Here is a 17264-nt window from a genome sequence, read left to right as displayed (position 1 = left end):
GTATTTTAAATATACTGCCCACATAATTTTAGTTGGAAGGTAGGGTATAAATATTTGAAATAAATGGAATGAACAGCATTACTCCCTAAAATATATTAATGTTGGATTACAGTATTTTTTTTATTCAATACTGAAATATTTTCCCCATTTCTAAAAGTGAAAAGTAACTTCACTGTTTTTTAATAACTGTATAAGCAGTAATTAAAATGACATATTCTTTGAATCAGGGGTCCACAAATTTTGGTTTGGTGTATTAGACAAACCCATTGTTCATGGTCATTGCTTCCTTCCACATATCCTGTGGCATGTGCAAAGAACACAGACTGAAGGGATGTTTGCCCTTGTGCTGGGTTTCTGTACAAGGAGAACCTCACTATTGCTACCTCCTGCAAAACCCCTGTAGGATGGGAGAAATAACACCCCTATCTTCTTCCCCTAATCTCTCCATGAGAAAAGGAGTAGTCTGTCTCTTCTCCTTCCTGTTGGGATTTTGCAGAAGGTGGCAGTGGGCAGCAGTAAGGAACTGCTTGCAATTTGTGCAAAAAACTATTCTCAGAGAAAACACCTGTCTTTTGATCCCCACTTTCCATGGAGGGAAAGGAGAGGTTCTTTGCTGCATCCTACAAAAAAATATGAGGATGAATGGAAACACCCCCATCTCTCATCCATGGAGAACAGGGAGAAAAGGAGAGGTGGATTTTCTTCTTTCCAGTAGGGCTTTTGGAAGACACAGCAGTGACATGGTACAGTGATTTTTACAGGAGGCAGCGATGAAGTGCTGCCGTTGCTTTTTGCCAAACCCCAACACACATGAGAGAGTGAGCGAGCAGTGCACAGAAGGAGAGGTAGCTTCTTTCGCATGAGCAGGGTTTTTATTGGAAGCACAGGGCTGCTCGCTGGATGGGGGAGGGACATGCTCTGCTACAAGCAGGCAAGAGGAATTGTGGAACTCTGCTTTAAGTTAGTTCACCAAATACCGTTACATTTCTTGTGCAGTCCCATAGCAGTGTAACCTTAAATCAGTAACACTCTCAATTGTCTAAATTTCCTTTTAATGCTTCCTTAGCCATTTAAATAAACAGGTTTATATCATGCACTTTTCCTCCTTTGAAGAGTAATCCAGGCATCTAAAATTGAGATATTCTTCTTTTCCAGTAGTATATAAACATTAAAAAATGACATTGCCTGTGATTTCAATAATGTTCTTTCTTGCAAGTATGCAGTGATTTCAGAGGGAAGAAAAAAGACTGACTTCTTCTCGAGATGTCCTTGGAGCTCTTTAAAGCTCTCTAGAACAGTCATGTAAAACAGAATTTAAGTGGTTAGAAAGAACCTTTTATCTGAAACTATTAGATTATTTGTGGAGTCAGAGCCATTCTACACATTGCAAAGAATTAGATGATGGTGTTCTTGTCTGTACCACTGCAGGTCAGGGAGATCATATTTCTTCGCCTCATAAAAAGCTTCCCTCATGTAGGAAATTAACACGTTGAGGGAAAGATTTAGCGTAGCCCTGATGTCCTATCTGTACTATATGCAGGGAGCGCTCATATAGGGAAACATTCAGTTATGAGCCCCCCTTCCCCTGGCAGTCTGGTAGAATAAACCAGAATTCTAGTATGTCATTCTGTGTAATACATAGAATGGTTCTCCTTTTAAACAACAATGTTGCACCAACTAGAGGACATTTAGTGTTATGGTTTCTTTCTTGTGTGTGACTTTTCTCAGCTCAATTTTAATAAGGGAAATACCATACTTTTTTGTTTTGTCTTCCATGCAAGTGCTAGTGGTGACAACTGAGTGTCCTTGTTGAGATTTGTTTGTGACGTATGCCAATGTGTATGTTTCTGATGTCTTCAGGGTAATTAAGGGAAAACTACATAATACATGGGATCTTTCTCTGCTATCCACAGAGCAGTCTGGATGAAGCCTTAGTTCTGTGAGTGTGTTGAGCACTGACAGCAAGCACAAAATTGTCAGGATTAAACTACAGTATTTGGCTGAACATCTAGCTTTCCCTGATTTAAATGTAGTATCTGATTTTAAAAGCAGGCTCAGCTTGATGTGTCCAAGTTAACAAGAACCCTGCATCATCGTTCTCTTGAAAGCAGGCTGGTAGTTATTGATTCTTTGAGGAGCTGGGCTGGAAACATTGCTTTATTTCCTTGCCTCATGGAGCCCTGTGGTAATTTTGAGTTAGACATGTTGTAGAGCCTTGGTAGCATGCTTGATTCATTAAGAGCACAAACCTTGAATAAATAAAAAGGTCTCTTAGCAGCCTAGAACTGTAGGGGAATAACTGCTTTCAGGACTCTGAATACATTTTAAAGGCTTTCATATTTGCATGGTCTTCTTAGTAACTACATAGGTTCTGCAAGTTTGTGAACAAAATTATACATTATTTTGTAACAACAGCTGGTCCCTCCTAAAAATTCCTGTGAATATACAGTTCTGAAATGATTGGACAGAATTACAGAGGAATATGTCCCTTGATGTCATAGAACAATTTAATATGATTAGTATCTCTATTAGAGAATATATCTATGGTCAGCTCCCAAATGGAAAATACACTAAATTTTATTGCATATTGGTTATACTTGCACTAAAAAGCAAACTGCCAGTGAGAAGGAAAGCATACATTCTTGGGATGACAAGCATATTTTTAGGATTGTACACAAAAGCATGATCTCTCTTAAGATTTTGATGAAATGCTGATTTTTAAGTGGCTTTAAGAAATCATTCACTAGAACACTGGTGGGTAACCTGTGGCCTTCTAAATGCTGTCGAACTACAACTCTCACCATTCCTGGACATTAGCCATGCTGGCTGGGGGTGATGGGATTTAGAGTTCCTCTCTTAATTGTTTCACCTGATAACCAAATAGGCTGTATAGCTATTGTGATTTGTTAAAACACATTTAGAATACACTTCAATATACACAGGCTCCCCCTTCAGGCCTTCACCAAACATGTTGAGGTCAGCAGGGTGGAGCCGGCAGTGATATTCCTCTTGGTCTTGGCTTCCAACTCTAAGCATTCATAGAAGGTTTGAAGGCAAATGTCTGATGGAGGCGATGCTGTGTTACACTTGGTGCTAGCTGATAGAAGGAAAGTTTAACAAGAACATTAGGGAGAGTAAGGTTTTCCATCTTGATCTTTGGTATGCTTGTGTTATTCTAGAAACTGCAAATAAATTACAAAACCCAGTTGTCAATACTGCCCTTGAGCAGTGTATACAAACAAGTGATGCATTAGTACTGGCTTGCCTCATCTTGCTCAGCATGACAGCTGGGTTGTAGGCTTTAGTAGTTGGCTGATGCCACTAAAAGGCAGGGGTGCACTTTGGCTGTTACTGAAAACAAAAAGAATATCCTCTGTATTGGATTTATTGTAGAATTAGCACTAAAATATACCAAGGGAAAATGTAACTCTAAACGTTGTATATTGGCATATATATGTTTGGAAAATAAGTCCAGTTGATTATGTTCTTCAAAGTGAAAATTGTATAATTAAGTTTGGGCTGAGTACTAAAAGGGTCAACTTTAAATACAGTAAGATAGCCCTGACAACAACCTTGCTACTTAACTTGAAAGTTGATATTTTAAGATGATGAGGGAGAGAAGGGTAAATAACTAAGGCTAGGCCTTCTCTTCACAGTATTATGTTTTGATTGCGTTGCAAAAGCAGTTGGCTTGTGTAAATGAAACATGCAGTCCCACCTTTTTGGCAACAGGCCATATCCATTTTATGTAATACAGTTGTCCCTCAAGGTTGCCAATTCTGCTAATTAGCTGCTAATTGGCTTCTGCTGAAAAGCTCTTTTTCTTTCCCTGCATCAGGGATGGAAACTGTGACCCTCCAAATTGTGGATTACAGCTCCCATCGTTCCTGACCATTGGTCATGCTGGCTGGGGCTGCTGGGTGTTGGAGTCCAACATTGGAGGGCCACTGGTTTCTCACCTCTGCCCTACATAAAACTGATAGCTGAAGTCTTCTGGAGATTTGGGCTGTGGAGTAATCAGTATGCAGATGATACCTCATCTCTCATTTTCATCTGATCCTGGGGAAGTGGTGGTCTGCTGGTCAGCTGCGAAGGACTGGATGGGAGAAAACAAGGTGAAACTTAATGAAACTCCCTCCTGACATGATGGTGGGTGGACCACGTGACTTGGGTTTGGGTGTTCAATCTGTCTTGGATGCGGCTGCACTCCCCTGTAAAGATCAGGTTTGTTGTTCATAAATGCTGCTTGACTTGTGCTTCAGATGGATGTGCAGGTGGCATCAGTAGGAGGAGGAACTTTCTCAGCTTCAGCTGGTATGCAGACTACAACCCTTCTTGATAAAGGCAGACCTCGCCATGGTCTTTCATGCCCTAGTGATCTCTAGATTAGACTACTATAATGTGGTCCAGGAGTGGAGTTCTGCTCACTGGAAGTCTGGATCCAAGCCATGGGATTACTTGAATGTCTTTCCTGCTTTTTGTTGTTGCTGTTTAGGTCACCTAGGGATAACACTCAAAGACTTTTACCTGCAGTCTGGCTTGTTACGTAAGCTCTTAATTTTATTCAACATAGGAAATCCTTTGCTTATTTCAGTCTGCCCATGAAATGAAGCTAATGACCAAAGCAAATATAATGCTCCCATAAAATCAAGCTTAAGTTTGGCTGCATCTTACTGTTCTGTGAGTAAAGATGCTATACCAGATGTCATTTCTGACGGTCTAGTCTCTTGGGCTTCTATTGCCCTCACATCCTTATGTGCAAGGAATTTTTGTGTGGTGGTAGGACAACAAAGAAAATAAAGCCCATTTTAAAATATTTGAAATCAAAAAAATTGAATCAGCTGCTGAACCTGAATGTGGCCTGGCTTCCCCTTTTTTGTAAAGCTGCTCTTTTGCCCCAGGTTACGTGATGACTCTGTTAAGGCTGAATTAGAAATACTTGCTGTGATCTTCAGAATACATTTACAAGATCGAGTTGAGTTGCTGAAAAGCTTTTGTTTGTTCTTTGGCAGTAGTCCTGACCTCTCCCTAGTGGTCATTTATATTACTGAACTTCAGTGTCTGTTTATCTTTATACTCCCTAAGATGGAATGTTGCTTATACTTATTGGTAGTGATCTGCCTATCTTTGCATGTAATAATACTAGGGCTGCCAACCAATCAGGAAAAAACTGGCTGGGCTATTTTTATTTTATTTTTGACTATTGTTGACCAAGTGAGAGAACTGTGTTTTCTCATCCTGCTAGATTATTTAAAAAATTATTCTCTTCTGCCTCACTTCCTTGTATCGTAAAATCATGCTACAGGGAGGCCAGATCCAGCAGCTGAAGCTGTTTTGTTCACCAGCTGTGACATTTTAAAATGGCTGCTGCTGGGGACAGGAGATTGTGGCCTGCTCACACATTGAGTAGGAGGCTCTGGTTCTGGCAAGGAGAAGGGAAGAGGTGGTCCTGGAGCAGGCAGGTGGTGATCACCTGTGGACCCAAACAGCAGAAGCGCTAGGCATTGTGATCATGATGGGCATACTGCAGGGCAAATCTCTTTGAATAGCCAAACAGATTCCACCAACTTCTCAAAGAGTTCCCACTTTGTCCGATAGTGAGCATGTTGTTGCCAGTCAGGGAGAGGAGATAAGTGACAGCTAGCAAGAGCTGCTTAACCAGCAAAAGCCATGCTATGCCAGGGCCAGCACCCCCATTTTGAATGTGAGAGAAAGTGTAAGCAAAGGTATAGATTTCACCTTTGTTGCCTGAAGATGAGAGAGGTTTTGTGTTGCCTACATGCTTAATTCCTTGAGTATATTATGCATGTAACTTGAGCTTTCATCTCTGGCTTCATTCACTTGACTTAGCTACTTTGCATATAGATTATTTCCTGCTTTCTGATTGTAACATAGTGGTCTGGATTGTGTGGCAATCTGTGGCATTGTGTAGATGGTATTGCTTAATGGAAGAAAGGGGTTCACAAATTCTGACAGGCTGGCCTTTTAATCTACAGTTATTTTCCACTAGCCAGCTGTGAAGTCAAATTCCACCATGATACTTCAGTATTACATGCATTTTCAAAATAGATGTCCGTTTCATCAGACTGAATGAAGTGATGTGACTGAATGAAGTGATGTCTCGGATGTATATGAATATATGGAATATACTTTATTTTTAAACTGACTGAATTAATGGCTTTATACTGATTTGTCTTATTCATTTTTAAGGCTTCTCATTTGAAAATATTATACCATACTTAGGTTTTCTGATACAAAATCCTAATATGGGGAAGGTATGTATTTTGGCCAGTAAGGTACTTTAATTCGCTTGCTAAGAACGTTTTGTAATAAAGTGAAGAATTAATGACAGGCTTTTTATGAAGCAGGAGTCCTGTGGTACATTGAAGTCTTAACAACTTCTTTGTGCCATGAGTTTTCATAGGCCAGAGTCTGCTTCTCAGATGGAAGTGTTTTTGAAGTAGATCACTGAAACACTCTGTCCAAAGCTAAACGTGTAGGTTTATTTCTTCATGGTGAAACCAGATTTCATGATGAAACCAGATTTTTGTAAGATCCTTCATTAAGGCTTTAGTCATATGCTCACATTTACTCTCACTCTCTCACTTGGGAGTAAGGTCCAGTGAACTAATTGGGGATGTACCTCTGAGTATATTTAGGATTGCACTGTTAAGGTTCAGAATAGCCCCCAAAATTCTATTAAAATTGAGTAAGATCTTTGTTTTAAAGGGAGGGGAAAATCTCCAATTGTTGTTGATTATAAATAGGGTTGGACGAACAAGTGAAGTTCCCATTGACCCAGATTCTCCGAACATCAGCTTGATGTTTGTCACTCCTTGATTTCTTTGAGTGTTTGTGATTTCTCTTCAATTTGTGTGAATGGGAGAACTGTGAAAACCAACCGTGAGCAAACTGGAAAATTGTGCTAAAAAATTGTGAATTTCCCAAGTTGCAGAACTTTCCAGATAGACTAAAGTGTGAAATTGCACAATTTAAAAATTATGCAACAGAGAACTGCTTGTTTGATTAGAGATCTGTGTATTTTGTGAAAGCAACAGCATGCTTCACAATTTCTGAACACTTTCAGACACCTCTTGCTCGCATCCATATTGGGGTTGTGAACACAGCTTTTTTAACTGTTTTGTGAGCACAAATGCAATTCTCGTACGTCCCTAATTACAAACTTTGACTACAGTTCTGTCCACACTTAAGTGGATATAAGCTCCATTGAGCTCAGTGTGGCTTACTTCTGAGTAAGCATGCTTAGGATTAGGTTGTAAAACACTGAGTATTTGCTAAATAGGCTGTAATGCAATCTTTGCATTTATAATTGCAGCCTAATTAGTCTTACAAAGAACAGTTACCTTTTCAAAGCACTTGCCCTGGAGTTTTAAAGTGCTAGCCTGAGCTAGGAACCTGGTAAAACAGAGGAAGTACACAGTCCTGCTCCTGCCCTTCATGATTCTTTATCAGAATTAGAAATTCAAACATTACTACTGATAATAAAAAATAATAAAAGAGCAGATGATTAAAAACAATACAAAGGAGGCACAAGCAGAAAAAAAAAATCCTAAAAAGCCTTAACTGAAACGTTCCCCCAAACCAAAGTGTTGCAAGATCACAGTGCAGTTTATTTTGTGCCAACTTGCCCAATGTTTCGGAGATTATCTCTTTCCTCAGGGGATCCCTAAAATTCATAACACATTTCAGTTTTACCGCATGTGTATAAAACTGTAGTATGTTAAATATTTTAGGGAGCCCCTGAAGAAGGAGATTATCTCTGAAACATTAGGCAAGTTGGCACATACACTGGTGCTTGTGTTGAACTTTTAACACTTGTTTCTGTTACTTCTGGTGCTTCCTTGTTGGTTTAACTAAAATATGTCCACTGAACTGGAACTGTCTGAAGTACCTACTTAAAACAGGCAATGAGGGCTGCCACGTTCTGGACCAATTGACGTTTCTGGACTATATGCAATGGCAACCCCACATAGAGTTACTTACAGTAATCTACCCTGGAGGTGAACAAAGCATGAATGACTGCGGTAGGATATGAGAAGCTGCAGTTGGCATAATAATAAAAGATGCTACATTGGGGGAGGGACACAAAGACAATTAAAAGCGGTAAAAATAAAGTGTGGGTCTGGGCACCTCAGCATCACAGTCCTGCCATCAGGGGTAGTGGTGGTGGAGGGCACCTTGTCCAGAGCCCTCTCAAAGCTGGCACTGGGCCTGACCATCTGGTTTATAACAGAATAAGTGAAAATGTAGATTTAAATGTAAATTTCTACTCTTCCAGAATATCAGCAGCTGTGGTGTATTTTCTATTAAAGATGAATTACTTAAAAGAACAGCTCCAGTTATTTTTTTTGGGAAACTGTTTTTTTAAACAAACAAAAAGATTTTTCTAGTTTCAAGTAAAATCATAATGCTCTAGTTCAATTAGCATTCCTGCTGGATCAGTTTTTATTTATATAAAGTGGCTTGCTGTTATTTTTTATACTTTGTGTAGTTTTTTAAAAAAATCTTGTATCCTATGTGCTGCATTCTTTAAAAATCACAAACCAGTTCTAACTTCCATTGTTTTGAAAGTTTTTACTGCTTGTTCATTTATCTTGGTTTTATAGAAATGACAGGTGGTGTGTTCCTGGTGGCAAAATACACAAAACATGCATACTCCCTTTAAACTGTCCTATCACGACTGTATTTCGGCGCAGCTTCAGTCATATAAAGTCCCTAGAGGAACTCTGAAACAGAAGGCCTTGGTGGCAGATTTTGTGTGAAAGAGTGTGTCATTTTGTGAGACAGCAGCCTTTCTCTCATTTTTCGGTTGAAAGCGGGGGTTAGTCACTCCCTTTTATTTTAATACAGTCTTGACCAGTCTTCCCCAATATGGTACCCTCCATATATTTTGAACTACTTCTCCCATTAGCCCTAGCCAGCATGGGCAATGATGACGGATGATGGGTTTTTAGTTCAAAACATATCGAGGGTGCCACATTCGAGAAGACTGATCTTGACTGATCTTCCATGATGCCTGAACTGCTGTATAGAATTAGAGCAGCCTTACCCAACCTGGTGCCCTCTGCAGCCCAATATATCCAGAGGACACCTGGTTGGGAAGGACTGAACTAGAGTTGGGTGTATTAAGAAATCCAAACTATATCAAGGATCCCAGATTATGTGCTTAGAACTAATTATACATCTCTTGCCTTGTTTTAGCAATATTTGACACTTCCAGGATGAGGATTATAATGGCTGAAAGCAGGAATGAGGGGAAGAGGATAATGTGGGAGAAAGGGAGTGGGAAATAGGCAGTGAAAGAGACTTGGAGCCATGGATAGGAACAGTCCTGCCTCATGGCTATGCATTACTGCTTAGTTTCTGGTTTAGTTTTTCAGCTTCTATCAGGCATTGCTTGTACTATTGAAAGTAGCTTGTCTCTATAACCTGAAGTCTCTGGAAAATATTAGAAGTAATTGGATGATAGCATACAAACACCATCTGTAGCTCAGTTTTTTTAGTATTGTTTTCTCTGTGCCATCTCTTTAGTTTCCAGCAGATCTGTTTCAGATTCTGGGAGATTATGCCACACTACAGTGCAATTTCTGAAATTCTGATTTATATTTTGCAATGGTGTGTTTGTGTGTGTGTGTGTGTGTGTGTGTTTGTGTTAGAAGCAACCAAGAAACTGTTTCAGAAATACTTTGCAGACAGAATGGGAATGTAATACAATATCAGTCTGGATGGTTAAAATGGAAGAAAAAGATTTTTCGAATAACTTGTAATAAATAGGAATCTTGATACCAGAGGAATTCCTTACAGAATCATAGAAAACAAAGTTTGCATTTAGGTAAGACGGACATCATTGCATAAGCAGTTTCTACTTGGTTATTAATCTTACGTTTCTATAGTTTTGTAAGCCATTGTTACTTTCTATGGAAATAGATTGTCCTATAGCTATATAACCTTGGAGAAAAATTGTGAAGTCAAATATAAAAATTGTCATTATTTTACCAAATGTTTGTAAACAGTTCTAAACACATTTTTAACATACAGCTTCCTCAGAACATTTACGGTGAAGCTACAGATGATGGGACCAGATTCTCTTGTTTAAACATAGTTCTGCCTCCAAGACTGTATAAAGAGGTGTTAGGATGCCCAACTATAAGAGAGACTGGGTGATGGGAGATGACACCTTCCCCAGTCTGTTGCTAGAACTTATTATCCCAGCAGGGGGAAAATGTCTGGGGGCCATGTTACGCTCCCCTCACCCTTTGACTCATTAATTTTGTTCTCATACAATGCTGCCATCCCCTGTTGTTGTTATGGGAGGCCCATATTTAAACAACAGCATCTGCCACAATAATGAGTATGAAAGTTCCAAATGTTTCTTCAAACTGCTTATGATAGTTGTGATTCCTCCATTGTACAAGAAATAAGTATAAAGTCTGCAAGATAAACTGAGAAAGTATTTAAGGTTCTCCAGTGTAAATGGAAGCCATCACTTCACTCACATAGGCAAGGGTGTGTTCCTCCCTTCCTGCTGCTGCCCCTCATGCCCCATGCCATTCTGTTCTGGAGGGTCCTAGAACCACTGGGAGTGGATTTTCAGAGGGGGGGTTGCAAAGGGAAGTGGAAGGCAGGAAAGCCCCGTTCTGTCTGTCTGAAACAGAAGTTAGCATGAAAGTAAGTGTGTGTGTGTGCACGCACGTGCGTGTGCATAGCTGTAGGATGTGGGGGTATATGCTTGACTTTAGTTAAGAAACACAATCACAGGTTCCTATTGTGGGGTCCATTTAAAGCTGGTTTGCATTTGGTGGCATGTTTTGAAGCAAAGCTGGCGAAATTAAAGGAGTTTGTAGTAATCTTTACAGAAAAGCTTACAAATTTTACTTTGCCATTTAGATCTTTTCCTTTTTGATTGCTTAGATGGATCTAAAATGTGGACAGTAACCTGTCATTATATTTCTGCACCTAAACAATGAAAGACAACCAACAGTCTCTTTTATTGTCCCTGCCATAGAAGTGTACCTCACAGACTGACACCTGTACTTGTTTACCAAAGGTGTTCAGGAGCAAATATTTGCCAGGAAAGTTATGAGTTACTTCCTTCCGTTATCAAACCCAAGCTTCTAGCTATCAGTTGAAAAATACAATGTTGATCCATGTGATATTTAGAGCCATGAAAACACAGTTTTTCTGGGTATAACATCAAGTAGGTTGTTGATGTTTTCCCTCTTTAGTCTGGACTTGCTTTTCTCCACTTTATGCATCATTACTGACTTAGGAGTCCCCCCCACTCAAATATTCTATTATTGAACAGTGTACATAGTAAAGCAAAGGGTATACATCAGTATGTCAGGGCTGAGAGAAGAGACCATGAAAACATTTCTGCTGTCTCTACTGCGGTTATGTTTTTCTCTCAGAGAAGAGCCTGGTTTAGAAGAAGGCCTGTTAGGGATTACTGGCTGAGGCAGCACTTCACAATGAGTTCTAGCTATTCTCCTCTGGCTGCAGTATGGGGAGGAGATGTTCTGGATACTGTGTTCTGAGACCACCTATCTGCAGTTCTGTAACCCTGGTTTCCATACTGGTACAAGGATTTCCTTCCCTGCTACTGGGCTGTAGCTGAAACTCTTCAGTACAGGGGAAAGGTAGTTTGAAAGGTTGCTTTTTTAACTATGTTAGAATAATAGTTGGTACTATCCTCTCTTGCCAAACTAATAGATTTGGGTTTCTTGTAGATTTGCCTTGGTGGCTGCTTCTGATTCGCCAAAGGGTAGTGGTTGGCAAGCTTCCAGGAGATCATGAAGTATGTAAAGTAACAAAGATTGCAGCAGTACCACTCTCTGAAGCAGAACCTCAGGATCTGGATCTGGAGGTAAAGTTAAAACACACAAAGTGAAAACAGTGGATTAAAAGGAGAATGGTATTGTGCTGAGATGACAGTTAGTACCAAGGATGAGACATGATTGAATTGGTCATCCTTTCTAATCTCTCCCATGCTGGAATAGATGGATCTGGGTTTAATTCATTAAGGCAGGAGACGGCAACCACTTTTTGTCCAGAGGCCGAATTATCCCCATGGACCATGCCACCAAGCCAGATGATATCAAGGGGGTAGGGCCCCACCCTGAAGCCCCTCACCTTCCATGACATTATCCACCCTACCCACTTTTTTTTTTTTAATTTCTCCATGCAGAGGGAAAGGGACTCATTATATGGAAGATAATATGGGGATTCCTATCCCCCAGGAGGCAAGGCTTGGGGAGGGACCCATGGAGAGTGCTCAACCCTCTGCCCTCCTTTGCATTAAGGCAATTTTCATGTTGGCACTTATTCAGTAACTACGTAGAGTCTAGACAGTCTTAGAGAGTTATGTGGCAAGATGACCACTGAATAATGAATACAGAAATTAGTTATGAAACATCTGGAGTAATCCTCCCTTTCCATAACTCAGTTGCCATTTTGTTAAGCGTTTACTGAATGCTCAAAGAACAAAATCATTCCCATGTTGTCATTTCATGTCTATTTCTGTTGTATTTAAATATCTCAAGCTATATTTTACAACAGCCCCCTGCTTTGATTAAGTTGTACAGATGACATATATTTTTGTCAATATTCCACCTTTAAACACACAAACCTGCCTGTCAGTTAATATCCTTCTCAAAGGCCCTTCTTCAAGGTGGCTATTGGAAAAGGGCCTCTTACATGGTGGCACCAAATTCTGGATCTTCCTCTCCAAGAATGTTTACTTGGCATCTTCATTATTATCTTGCAGGTGCTAGGCAAAGTTTGTCCTGTTCTGTTGGCCTTTAATGGTATTTGATGGCCTTTCTGCGCCATCTGGTCTATCTTTTATTTGGATGATGGTTTAATTTTTTTAAACTTCTGGCTTGCTGCTTTTCGTGGTTATCATTATCTGTGGTTTATTATTTTATTGTTAATTACCTCTCTTAACTGCTTTGAGACATACATGAAAGGTTGGACTATTAATTCCCCAAATACGTTTTTTAAAATTGATAAAGATGCAGATATTCATAGCATTTATTTAACCTCTTTTTCAGAAAAAATGTGTTTAACATTCATTTGCTTATACTTTATATTGTCATTTGTTATTTCTTTCAGCATTGTGTTAACTAAATATATTGTTTCAGCTGTGTAAAAAACATCATTTTGGAATATACAAACCAGAGAAGATCACACAGTCTCCAGATGACTCTAAATTTCTGCTCAAGACCTTCACTCAAATTAAATCAAATGTTTCTGCTTCTAATAAAAAGAAGGTGGGGATTATTTGATGGCTTTCAAAGGGTTATACAGTGGTTATAAAGACAGTCCACATATGTATTTATTATCATGTTGTTCCTTTAAAGAGTTGCTTCATATGGTTCTGAGGCATTAAAACATGCCATTGTTTCAACCATTCTAAAAACAACAACATCCCTTTACCCATTTTGTCCTTCTGTTGTCTGATTTCCCTTCTATCCTTTGTCTCCAAACCTCTAGAGCATGCTACTTATTGCCATTATCTTTATTTTCTCTTGACCCCCTACAATCTGGAATCTGGGTTTCACTGAAACCTTCATGAGCAAAATTACTGACACTCTCCTCACTGCCAAAGTAGGTGGTCTCTAATAGCCCTCAGTCTATGTGACCTGTCTGCTGACTTAGATATGGCAGGTAAATCACTCTCTTCTACTTGATTCTCTTCATGCCCAAGGCTTCCATGACTCTGTCCTTGGCTAGTTCTCTCCCTACTTGTCCAGTTTAATTCTGCCATGGATAGAAGGTCTTTGTTTTTCCCTCTCTGCTGGGATCCCTCAGGGATCTGTGTTTGACCTTCTGCTATTCTCTCTCTACATACTGACTAATAAAAATCCTTTGTCTTTCATTACTTAACACCCAACCCTAGACCAGAACTTTTGCTGCTGTCAGGGCCATGCATCTCTAGCAGGCTGTCCAATATTTCTACTTGGACATGTTATTACCATCTCAGTTCAGTGTGTCTAAGACTGTACTTTTCATGTTTTCTCCAAAGCTTTTCTCTTTTCCCGTATTACCCATATCCAACTTCATTATCCAACCTGTTGATCAGGCACAAAGCTGTGGGAGTCTAATTTCACTCTCTTCTTTGCTTCTCATATTGAGTCCTCTCCCACATCATTTAACTTTTCCTTGTAGAACATTGCAAACATATGTTACTTACACTGTCCTGTCAGCAAAACTCTGGTTCAAATTCTGATTACATTCAGTCTCAACTTTTGCAACCATCTCCTGTCTGTTTTTCCACTGTCACATCTTAGTCCTCTTGCATCTGCGTAGAATTCTGCACCAACATTCACCTCTTGTTCAGACTATGAGATTACTCCTTAGATCGTTACTACTGGTTTTCTCTTTGCTTCCATATCCAGCACATCTCCTTGTCTTTATTTCAAGGCCTTGCTACGCCTTGTATCTCCACCGTTATATCCCAGTATATCCCTGCCGGTGATCTTTACTTCTCTCAACTTCATCATGTTTGGCTTTCCTGCTTCCTTTGAATGATGCCATCCTGTCTTCCTTGGTAGCCCTTATATCTGGAATTCGCTACCAGAAAATCTGTATGATGCTACTATTTATCTCCCTTCAAATGTCTCCTCAAAACCAAAAAGAGCGGGAACTAAAATTATCAAGGAGTTAGAGCATCTTCCTTACAAAAAGTGTCTTAACATGTTTGAGACTTTATTTATGAGAACCAGCCACAGTGAACCTCGGTGTGGATATGAAGAGCAGTTTGGAAGCTTTCCCTTGCATTTTACATTAACTTCAGTTTGCCATGTTATTCAAACCCTAAGGTTAGTGCAAATAAAGCCAGCTTCAAGCCATAGTTTAAAAAGCTGGCTTGACTCCACTAAATATAGTTAATACTAACTACAGTTTACAGTTTGGATAGCATACTAAGCTGTGGTTAACCTAAAACGCAAGTGGAAGCTTCTGATCTTCCAACCATTCCGGTGAAAGCAGTCTTGCAACCATACTGAGAGCCCGAGACTTTCTCTGGCTCATTCTCATAATGCTAAACTATGGTTTAGTTTCGCATCCAAACTAGCCAGTGCCTCTCCTGACTTGGAAACTCTAACATAAAACTGGTCAGATTTCATCTGGTCAGATTTCAGTCCTTTCTAGTATTTGGCACAGTCTAGCTCCTGCTATACCATAACAGGCATGGAACACATCTGATTACTGGCCCTGGTAAGGCGAACTCTGCTGCCCTACGAGATTGAAAAGATTGTGTGTGTGTGTGTGTGAGAGAGAGAGAGAGAGAGAGAGAGAGAGTGAGACCAACCTTAGCAGCCATTTCCTAGGCTGGGAGGGTATCCCTGGAGCCTGTCATGGGGTGGTGGGTTGCTGCTGCTGGGTTATTCCTTCTGGTTGAGATGAGGGCAGGGGCTTATCCCATTAGCCTGGGGGCTCCCATGAGAGAAGGGTTTCCTGTGTGGTGGTAGGGGTGGAAACTGTCTTGTTATAGGTTCTTCTGAGACGAGAACCATAGGCAGAAGTTGATATGTTGGAGGGTATGGTTTGACCTCTTTTCCTGTGCTGCTCTACCGTTCTGCTCCTTACTCTGACTCTGGTTCAGTGGTAAGTTGGCAGCTTTATCCTGCTTCTGCTTTATTAGAATTGTGTAAATGAAGATTGTGTTTTAGAGATTTGGGGTTGTTAGATGGTGTGTTTGGGTGCTGATAGAGTGAAGGGGGAGTGAGATTGGGTTTGCTAACCTGAGCATTTGGGGAAGGAATGAAAGGTTGGTGGGCATATGATAAACAAAATGAGGGGATGGGTTTATAGACATCTCAGGCCTAATCCATAGTCTGGTCTTCTGTCCAATCAAGGTTTCCCAGGTTGTCATATTGGTTTCCCAGGTTGTCATACTGGTTTCCCATTGTGGCTTATCATCATACTCCTTAATGCCAGATCAGTGCAAAAGAAACCTGCTGTAATTCATGATGTAATTCTTGAAGAGCATGCTGATCTAGCATTTATTACTGAGGCCTGGGCAGATGAGGGTGGTAGGGTTTATCGAAAACAGGTTTTAAATATTACTGATTTTATTTGTTTACGATCTTAAGTTTCTTCTTGCGAATGTGCGGGATATAAGCCTTAAAGATAAAATATAAATCAGTATATTTTGGAGTGGAAAACCTTATTATGGGGATTACAGGTCTTTTGCTCAGATCTATGAAAGATCTAGTCCATAGGGTGTATTTCTCTTATTAAACTTGTATAGGAACAAATGAGAAGAACTTGATTTCTATTATGAAAGTATACTCAAAGTGTAGACTAGAGGTTAATTAGTCAAACAAAGCAGCACTTCTCTACTCAATCAGTGCACAATATGAACCCTAATCTGGTGTTTTGCAGGTTAAAGAAAGTAAAGAGAAAGAGAGACTGGAAAGGCGGCTGCTGGAAGAACTATTCAAAATGTTTATGGACTCGGATTCTTTTTATTACAGTTTGACTTATGACCTAACAAACACAGTTCAAAGGCAAAGTGCATGCGAGAAGGCCAATTTGCCACTTTGGAAGAAGGTAATGGTGTGTCTGTTGAAAGATTAGCTGTATTTTGAACTTAGCTACTCATGTGCCTGTAGCTGATCTTTTTCATATACCTGTAAAACCAAGGAACACAAATCATTTACTGCTTGATAAATTCCTAGCTCCAGAATGTGTTCTGATAAGGGTGAATTTGCTAGGGAAATGATTCAGTGATTTTGTGGGTAGAAAAGATTTACATTGTAATTTCTTTTTCAGGTCGATGACAGATTTTTTTGGAACAAACATATGATTGAAGACCTGATAAACGTTGGTGTGAGTAAAGTTCCATATGCATATGTACTTTCTTTAGGCCTTCCAAAGTACCATGTCTGAGTCCTCCAACATCAGCACTGAGCTTAGTGTGCTGCCTCAGATTAGTGTTAGTTGCAGGCACCATAACATATGAGAAGGTCCTTCAAAAAGCCTTTCCCAAGAAGTTGAGATTTCCTCTGCAGATGAGCCAGGCAGCTGAAGGGGCAGAGACAGGTAGCCCCTTTAGTTTGGTCACCACGGTCGGCTACCTATGCTGCTGGACAAGCACTGACTTCTGCTGGATTTTCTTACTGTGTTTAAAGGCAAAGTTTAAATTTTAGAATAAGAACTCTGCATACCACTGAGGCAGGCATTTTCCTATCATATACATTTCCTTCCTTGGACTTTCGTAGAGTTGTAAATTGCACTTC

General features: G+C 39.9%; 1 protein-coding gene across 1 annotated transcript in view; it reads left to right on the top strand.

Moving 5' to 3' along the window:
* Window positions 1-17264, top strand: part of INPP5F (inositol polyphosphate-5-phosphatase F) — a 58324-nt gene that overhangs the window by 22266 nt on the left and 18794 nt on the right. The window contains exons 3-6 of the mRNA XM_084846052.1: window positions 11748-11884; window positions 13161-13289; window positions 16408-16575; window positions 16798-16854. Of these exons, the coding sequence (XP_084702178.1) occupies window positions 11748-11884; window positions 13161-13289; window positions 16408-16575; window positions 16798-16854 (491 nt within the window). The remainder of the gene's footprint in view (window positions 1-11747; window positions 11885-13160; window positions 13290-16407; window positions 16576-16797; window positions 16855-17264) is intronic.

This window comes from Heloderma suspectum, chromosome 3, assembly GCF_057233095.1.
Source record: "Heloderma suspectum isolate Gila_16-S chromosome 3, 16-S_ref, whole genome shotgun sequence".
Taxonomy (NCBI): Eukaryota; Metazoa; Chordata; class Lepidosauria; order Squamata; family Helodermatidae; genus Heloderma; species Heloderma suspectum.
The sequence above is the reverse complement of the archived record's forward strand: the minus strand, read 5'-3'. Positions and strand labels throughout refer to the sequence as shown.